General features: G+C 55.4%; 1 protein-coding gene across 1 annotated transcript in view; it reads right to left on the bottom strand.

Annotated features, from left to right (window-relative positions):
* Positions 1-6,129: 6,129 nt before the first annotated feature.
* The window catches only part of ARL5A (ARF like GTPase 5A), a 61,047-nt gene continuing 57,210 nt past the window's right edge, over positions 6,130-9,966 (bottom strand). Inside the window, exon 6 of the mRNA XM_072122518.1 lies at positions 6,130-6,780. Within this exon, the coding sequence (XP_071978619.1) occupies positions 6,732-6,780 (49 nt within the window). The 3' untranslated portion in view covers positions 6,130-6,731. The remainder of the gene's footprint in view (positions 6,781-9,966) is intronic.

Raw genomic sequence — 9,966 nt, 5'->3', positions numbered from 1 at the left:
AGTCTCAACACACACACACACGGCAGCACAGGACTGCTACATCCACAGTCTCCACACACACACACACACGGCAGCACAGGACTGCTACATCCACAGTCTCCACACACACACACATGGCAGCACAGGACTGCTACATCCACAGTCTCCACACACACACACACACACACACACACATGGCAGCACAGGACTGCTACACCCACAGTCTCCACACACACGGCAGCACAGGACTGCTACATCCACAGTCTCCACACACACACAGCACAGGACTGCTACATCCACAGTCTCCACACACACACAGCACAGGACTGCTACATCCACAGTCTCCACACACCCGGCAGCACAGTACTGCTACATCCACAGTCTCCACACACACACACACACACACGGCAGCACAGGACTGCTACATCCACAGTCTCCACACACACACACACGGCAGCACAGGACTGCTACATCCACAGTCTCCACACACACACACACACACACGGCAGCACAGGACTGCTACATCCACAGTCTCCACACACACACGGCAGCACAGGACTGCTACATCCACAGTCTCCACACACACACATGGCAGCACAGGACTGCTACATCCACAGTCTCCACACACACACGGCAGCACAGGACTGCTACATCCACAGTCTCCACACACACACACACGGCAGCACAGGACTGCTACATCCACAGTCTCCACACACACACAGCAGCACAGGACTGCTACATCCACAGTCTCCACACACACACACACGGAAGCACAGGACTGCTACATCCACAGTCTCAACACACACACACACACATGGCAGCACAGGACTGCTACATCCACAGTCTCAACACACACACACACACATGGCAGCACAGGACTGCTACATCCACAGTCTCCACACACACACACACGGAAGCACAGGACTGCTACATCCACAGTCTCAACACACACACACACACACATGGCAGCACAGGACTGCTACATCCACAGTCTCCACACACCCGGCAGCACAGGACTGCTACATCCACAGTCTCCACACACACACACACACGGCAGCACAGGACTGCTACATCCACAGTCTCCACACACACACACACACACGGCAGCACAGGACTGCTACATCCACAGTCTCCACACACACACACACACGGCAGCACAGGACTGCTACATCCACAGTCTCCACACACACACACACACGGCAGCACAGGACTGCTACATCCACAGTCTCCACACACACACACACACGGCAGCACAGGACTGCTACATCCACAGTCTCCACACACACACACACACAAGGCAGCACAGAACTGCTACATCCACAGTCTCCACACACACACACGGCAGCACAGGACTGCTACATCCACAGTCTCCACACACACACACGGCAGCACAGGACTGCTACATCCACAGTCTCCACACACACACACACGGCAGCACAGGACTGCTACATCCACAGTCTCCACGCACACACACACATGGCAGCACAGGACTGCTACATCCACAGTCTCCACACACACACACACACACGGCAGCACAGGACTGCTACATCCACAGTCTCCACACACACACACACACACGGCAGCACAGGACTGCTACATCCACAGTCTCCACACACACACACAAGGCAGCACAGAACTGCTACATCCACAGTCTCCACACACACACACGGCAGCACAGGACTGCTACATCCACAGTCTCCACACACACACACACGGCAGCACAGGACTGCTACATCCACAGTCTCCACGCACATACGGCAGCACAGGATGCTACATCCACAGTCTCCACACACACACACACACGGCAGCACAGGACTGCTACATCCACAGTCTCCACACACACACAGACGGCAGCACAGGACTGCTACATCCACAGTCTCCACACACACACACACGGCAGCACAGGACTGCTACATCCACAGTCTCCACACACACATGGCAGCACAGGACTGCTACATCCACAGTCTCCACACACACACACACGGCAGCACAGGACTGCTACATCCACAGTCTCCACACACACACACACGGCAGCACAGGACTGCTACATCCACAGTCTCCACACACACACACACGGCAGCACAGGACTGCTACATCCACAGTCTCCACACACACACAGCAGCACAGGACTGCTACATCCACAGTCTCCACACACACACACACACACACGGCAGCACAGGACTGCTACATCCGCAGTCTCCACACACACACACACGGCAACGCAGGACTGCTACATCCACAGTCTCCACACACACACAGCAGCACAGGACTGCTACATACACAGTCTCCACACACACACACATGGCAGCACAGGACTGCTACATCCACAGTCTCCACACACACACAGCAGCACAGGACTGCTACATCCACAGTCTCCACACACACGGCACAGGACTGCTACATCCACAGTCTCCACACACACGGCACAGGACTGCTACATCCACAGTCTCCACACACACACACATGGCAGCACAGGACTGCTACATCCACAGTCTCCACACACACACAGCAGCACAGGACTGCTACATCCACAGTCTCCACACACACGGCACAGGACTGCTACATCCACAGTCTCCACACACACACACACACACACACACACACACACACGGCAGCACAGGACTGCTACATCCACAGTCTCCACACACACACGGCAGCACAGGACTGCTACATCCACAGTCTCCACACACACACGGCAGCACAGGACTGCTACATCCACAGTCTCCACACACACGGCAGCACAGGACTGCTACATCCACAGTCTCCACACACACACGGCAGCACAGGACTGCTACATCCACAGTCTCCACACACACACACACGGCAGCACAGGACTGCTACATCCACAGTCTCCACACACACGGCAGCACAGGACTGCTACATCCATAGGCCACATACACACACACGGCAGCACAGGACTGCTACATCCATAGTCCATACATACGGCAGCACAGGACTGCTACATCCATAGTCCACATACACACATACGGCAGCACAGGACTGCTACATCCACAGTCTCCACACACACACAGCACAGGGCTGCTACATCCACAGTCTCCACACACACGGCAGCACAGGACTGCTACATCCATAGGCCAGATACACACACACGGCAGCACAGGACTGCAACATCCATAGTCCACACACACGGCAGCACAGGACTGCTACATCCATAGTCCACGCACACGGCAGCACAGGACTGCTGCATCCATAGTCCACACACACGGCAGCACAGGACTGCTACATCCATAGTCCACACACACGGCAGCACAGGACTGCTACATCCATAGTCCACACACACACATACACACCTCTTCATACCCAGTCTTAGCCACAAGTGCTTCGCTGGCAGCAGGAGAGCCTTGCAGTGATCATGTGATCAGTCACATGCTCCTGACATCACTCTAGGTCCTGCAGTGTTACTCGTTGCGGGACAGCTGGGAGAGGTGCAGGGCCCTGGAGATCTCAAGCTCTGGCAGTACCAGATCCTCCTGACCTTCAGACTACAACATTTTTCTACCAAAAAGTAATTCTAGGCTCTGAAGGGGTCGTCCAGGATTATCAAGTGCAGGTTTCTGTTTGAACTGAAGCCTTAGGGTGTCTGCGCTTTGTGCGTATCACGGCCGGACGCACAGCGCAGCAGATCAGCCGCAGCAGGGGTATAGTTTATGCGATAATCCCATACAAACAATGTGAATGTGAAGCGGAAACTCCTTCCCGTAGTGAATGGTTGATCTGAAGCAAACAAGTCTCTTATTATTGTGGTAACTTCTGCAATGCAAAATTGTGCAGTTCCAGGCATCGGTAGGTTTGTGATGCTCGCACAAATCACCCAAACCCTGCTGAGGGGGATAATGATGGGCTGATCACTCTCCTCTCCAAAGGATCCAGGGGATCATGAATCCGGCAGAAGCTGGGACATGTCCTGTCTTCTGCTGCGTGGCTGCCCAGCCAGGTCACAGCGCGGGGGAGACACCATAGTGGCTGTGATCTGCTGCGGCCACCATTACAGTCATGTGCATGGGGCCTTACACATGACAGACAAGGGAGCTCGTAGTTACCCCATCGGCTAGGACATGTCCTGTCTTCTGCTGCGTGGCTGCCCAGCCAGGTCACAGCGTGGGGGAGACACCATAGTGGCTGTGATCTGCTGCGGCCACCATTACATTCGTGTGCATGGGGCCTTACACATGACAGACAAGGGGGCTCTTAGTTACCCCATCGGCTAGGACATGTCCTGTCTTCTGCTGCGTGGCTGCCCAGCCAGGTCACAGCGCGGGGGAGACACCATAGTGGCTGTGATCTGCTGCGGCCACCATTACAGTCATGTGCATGGGGCCTTACACATGACAGACAAGGGAGCTCGTAGTTACCCCATCGGCTAGGACATGTCCTGTCTTCTGCTGCGTGGCTGCCCAGCCAGGTCACAGCGCGGGGGAGACACCATAGTGGCGGTGTTCTGCTGCGGCCACCATTACAGTCGTGTGCATGGGGCCTTACACATGACAGACAAGGGAGCTCGTAGTTACCCCATCGGCTAGGACATGTCCTGTCTTCTGCTGCGTGGCTGCCCAGCCAGGTCACAGCGTGGGGGAGACACCATAGTGGCTGTGATCTGCTGCGGCCACCATTACAGTCATGTGCATGGGGCCTTACACATGACAGACAAGGGAGCTCGTAGTTACCCCATCGGCTAGGACATGTCCTGTCTTCTGCTGCGTGGCTGCCCAGCCAGGTCACAGCGCGGGGGAGACACCATAGTGGCGGTGTTCTGCTGCGGCCACCATTACAGTCGTGTGCATGGGGCCTTACACATGACAGACAAGGGAGCTCGTAGTTACCCCATCGGCTAGGACATGTCCTGTCTTCTGCTGCGCGGCTGCCCAGCCAGGTCACAGCGCGGGGGAGACACCATAGTGGCGGTGTTCTGCTGCGGCCACCATTACAGTCGTGTTCATGGGGCCTTACACATGACAGACAAGGGAGCTCGTAGTTACCCCATCGGCTAGGACATGTCCTGTCTTCTGCTGCGTGGCTGCCCAGCCAGGTCACAGCGCGGGGGAGACACCATAGTGGCGGTGTTCTGCTGCGGCCACCATTACAGTCGTGTGCATGGGGCCTTACACATGACAGACAAGGGAGCTCGTAGTTACCCCATCGGCTAGGACATGTCCTGTCTTCTGCTGCGTGGCTGCCCAGCCAGGTCACAGCGCGGGGGAGACACCATAGTGGCTGTGATCTGCTGCGGCCACCATTACAGTCGTGTGCACGGGGCCTTACACATGACAGACAAGGGGGCTCGTAGTTACCCCATCGGCTAGGACATGTCCTGTCTTCTGCCGCACGGCTGCCCAGCCAGGTCACAGCGTGGGGGAGACACCATAGTGGCTGTGATCTGCTGCGGCCACCATTACAGTCGTGTTCATGGGGCCTTACACATGACAGACAAGGGGGCTCTTAGTTACCCCATCGGCTAGGACATGTCCTGTCTTCTGCTGCGCGGCTGCCCAGCCAGGTCACAGCGCGGGGGAGACACCATAGTGGCTGTGATCTGCTGCGGCCACCATTACAGTCGTGTTCATGGGGCCTTACACATGACAGATAAAGGGGGCTCTTAGTTACCCCATCGGCTAGGACATGTCCTGTCTTCTGCCGCACGGCTGCCCAGCCAGGTCACAGCGCGGGGGAGACACCATAGTGGCTGTGATCTGCTGCGGCCACCATTACAGTCGTGTGCATGGGGCCTTACACATGACAGATAAAGGGGGCTCTTAGTTACCCCATCGGCCATCTAACCATTTAGATCTTTGTGTCAGCCCTTTCACAGGGGTCGTTTATGACTGTTGGATATTCGTGTTTTCCGATGGTCTTAGGAGCTGAGACAGCGCAGGGCAGCGAGTGGCAACTCCTCCATGTGGCGATGGAGCACAGGAGGTCTGTGTGATAGTAGAAGCGGCGCAGGCGATGTAGGATGATATGTTTGTCTGCATCAGTAAAGGCCAGAGATGACCCGGCACAGGTGGACGCATCATCCCACGTGGCCTGCGCTGCAGCTCCGGCATCAGAGTGAAGAAGGCGACAACGTACGATACGCAGCGCCGTAGTGTAAACCAGCGAAACGTAATGACAGGAACGACTCCAGACGACCTTCCCCCCGTCTTACTTTATTATCACCAGGTCAAAACTTCAGCAACTTGTTTGGAGAACATCGAGGAAAGTCAAATAAAGGAGAACTCCAACATGCAAGTCGTTAGACGCCAAGGAATGTACAGTGAAAAAAACAAACAAAAAAAAAGGCCCAAAAATAAAAACACAAAAAGAAAAAATAATAGAAAGTGCCAAATAATAATAATAGTCTTACATATTAGAGCATTCAGGTCTGAGCTGTGCAACATCACTGAGGTCAGGGCGCATGCGTGTATATGGAGATGTGGACAGAGTGGCGCCCCCCGGTGGTGGCGCTGTACAATACTGCTCAGGCTCCGCTGGTCTCCGCTTCCTCCCACATTCAAGAATCAAAGCTTCAATATAAAAGAAAGTTTAAAAACCACATTCTGGGACTTTCCCGGGTGGGGGAGGTTAAAGGCTAAAAAGAAGGGTCAGGTCCATCACAGCTTCAGGAGCCGCAAGGTCCAGAGTCTCCGGCGCTTGTCCTGTCCAGGAAACGCTTATAAATACTTGGTTTGCAGCAGTTCAGGGATTCATAAATACAGTATTGTCCGACGTCTAATGTCTCTCCACAGGTCATGGGGTCATCTGGACTTTAGCCTCGACATCATCCACTCCAGTCCTTGACAAAGGCTGAACAAGGGGAAGAGAGGGAGAAATGAGAAGTGACATACACATCTCTATCCGGGAAAGCTGGGTGACCTCCACTCAGGCAAACGTCTAAGGCTATCTGCACATGTTGTGGATTATCACGTGGATCTGTGTTGGTGCCAATCATTACCTGACCATAGACTACAATGCAAACGACTAATGCAGAAACCTGCAAGGACGGACAAGAAAAGTGACACAGTCCATATTCTATCAGTGTGAAAAAATCCACATCATCGACAGGACTTTTTCTCAAATCCCATTCACATTAATGTTACTGTATTCCGCAACAAGACCCGCACGTAACGCGCGATGTGAGCGGCTCCTCGTAGATCAGCGAGGCCTCTGTGATGAGGCTTAGGCTCCGCACACGTAACGTGCGATGTGAGCGGCTCCTCGTGGATCAGCGAGGCCTCTGTGATGAGGATTAGGCTCTGCACACGTAACGCGCGATGTGAGCGGCTCCTCGTGGATCAGCGAAGCCTCTGTGATGAGGCTTAGGCTCTGCACAGGTAACGCGCGATGTGAGCGGCTCCTCGTAGATCAGCGAGGCCTCTGTGATGTGGATTATGCTCTGCACAGGTAACGCGCAATGTGAGCGGCTCCCTGTAGATCAGCGAGGCCTCTCTGATGAGGATTATGCTCTGCACACGTAACGCGCGATGTGAGCGGCTCCTCGTAGATCAGCGAGGCCTCTGTGATGAGGCTTATGCTCTGCACAGGTAACGCGCAATGTGAGCGGCTCCCTGTAGATCAGCGAGGCCTCTGTGATGAGGATTATGCTCTGCACACGTAACGCGCGATGTGAGCGGCTCCTCGTAGATCAGCGAGGCCTCTGTGATGAGGATTATGCTCTGCACAGGTAACGCGCGATGTGAGCGGCTCCTCGTGGATCAGCGAGGCCTCTGTGATGAGGCTTAGGCTCTGCACACGTAACGTGCAATGTGAGCGGCTCCTCGTAGATCAGCGAGGCCTCTGTGATGAGGCTTAGGCTCTGCACAGGTAACGCGCGATGTGAGCGGCTCCTCGTAGATCAGCGAGGCCTCTGTGATGAGGCTTAGGCTCTGCACACGTAACGTGCAATGTGAGCGGCTCCTCGTAGATCAGCGAGGCCTCTGTGATGAGGCTTAGGCTCTGCACACGTAACGCGCAATGTGAGCGGCACCTCGTAGATCAGCGAGGCCTCAGTGATGAGGATTATGCTCTGCACACGTAACGCGCAATGTGAGCGGCTCCTCGTAGATCAGCGAGGCCTCTGTGATGAGGATTATGCTCTGCACACGTAACGTACAATGTGAGCGGCTCCTCGTAGATCAGCGAGGCCTCTGTGATGAGGCTTATGCTCTGCACAGGTAACGCGCGATGTGAGCGGCTCCTCGTAGATCAGCGAGGCCTCTGTGATGAGGCTTTGGCTCTGCACACGTAACGCGCAATGTGAGCGGCTCCTCGTAGATCAGCGAGGCCTCTGTGATGAGGATTATGCTCTGCACAGGTAACTGCAATGTGAGCGGCTCCTCGTAGATCAGCGAGGCCTCTGTGACTAGGCTTATGCTCTGCACACGTAACGCGCAATGTGACCGGCTCCTAGTAGATCAGCGAGGCCTCTGTGATGAGGCTTATGCTCTGCACAGGTAATGCGCGATGTGAGCGGCTCCTCGTAGATCAGCGAGGCCTCTGTGATGAGGATTATGCTCTGCACACGTAACGTGCAATGTGAGCGGCTCCTCGTAGATCAGCGAGGCCTCTGTGATGAGGCTTAGGCTCTGTACACGTAACGCGCGATGTGAGCGGCTCCTCGTAGATCAGCGAGGCCTCTGTGATGAGGCTTATGCTCTGCACAGGTAACGCGCGATGTGAGCGGCTCCTCGTAGATCAGCGAGGCCTCTGTGATGAGGCTTCAGCTCTGCACACGTAACGCGCGATGTGAACGGCTCCTCGTAGATCAGTGAGGCCTCTGTGATGAGGCTTATGCTCTGCACACGTAACGCGCGATGTGAGCGGCTCCTCGTAGATCAGCGAGGCCTCTGTGATGAGGCTTCGGCTCTGCACACGTAACGCACGATATGAGCGGCTCCTCGTAGATCAGCGAGGCCTCTGTGATGTAGATTATGTTCTGCACACGTAACGTACGATGTGAGCGGCTCCTCGTAGATCAGCGAGGCCTCTGTGATGAGGATTATGCTCTGCACACGTAACGCGCGATGTGAGCGGCTCCTCGTAGATCAGCGAGGCCTCTGTGATGAGGCTTATGCTCTGCACACGTAACGCGCGATGTGAGCGGCTCCTCGTAGATCAGCGAGGCCTCTGTGATGAGGCTTATGCTCTGCACACGTAACGCGCGATGTGAGCGGCTCCTCGTAGATCAGCGAGGCCTCTGTGATGAGGCTTATGCTCTGCACACGTAACGCGCGATGTGAGCGGCTCCTCGTAGATCAGCGAGGCCTCTGTGATGAGGCTTAGGCTCTGCACACGTAACGCGCGATGTGAGCGGCTCCTCGTGGATCAGCGAAGCCTCTGTGATGAGGCTTCGGCTCTGCACACGTAACGCGCGATGTGAGAGGCTCCTCGTAGATCAGCGAGGCCTCTGTGATGTGGATTATGCTCTGCACACGTAACGCACGATGTGAGAGGCTCCTCGTAGATCAGCGAGGCCTCTGTGATGAGGCTTAGGCTCTGCACAGGTAACGCGCGATGTGAGCGGCTCCTCGTAGATCAGCGAGGCCTCTGTGATGTGGATTATGCTCTGCACACGTAACGCGCGATGTGAGAGGCTCCTCGTAGATCAGCGAGGCCTCTGTGATGAGGCTTAGGCTCTGCACAGGTAACGCGCGATGTGAGCGGCTCCTCGTAGATCAGCGAGGCCTCTGTGATGTGGATTATGCTCTGCACAGGTAACGCGCGATGTGAGCGGCTCCCTGTAGATCAGCGAGGCCTCTGTGATGAGGCTTAGGCTCTGCACACGTAACGCGCGATGTGAGCGGCTCCTCGTAGATCAGCGAGGCCTCTGTGATGAGGCTTAGGCTCTGCACACGTAACGCGCGATGTGAGCGGCTCCCTGTAGATCAGCGAGGCCTCTGTGATGAGGATTATGCTCTGCACACGTAACGCGCGATGTGAGCGGCTCCTCGTAGATCAGCGAGGCCTCTGTGATGAGGCTTCGGCTCTGCACAC

This window comes from Engystomops pustulosus, chromosome 8, assembly GCF_040894005.1.
Source record: "Engystomops pustulosus chromosome 8, aEngPut4.maternal, whole genome shotgun sequence".
Lineage (NCBI taxonomy): Eukaryota > Metazoa > Chordata > Amphibia > Anura > Leptodactylidae > Engystomops > Engystomops pustulosus.
This window is presented reverse-complemented; position numbering and strand designations above follow the sequence as displayed.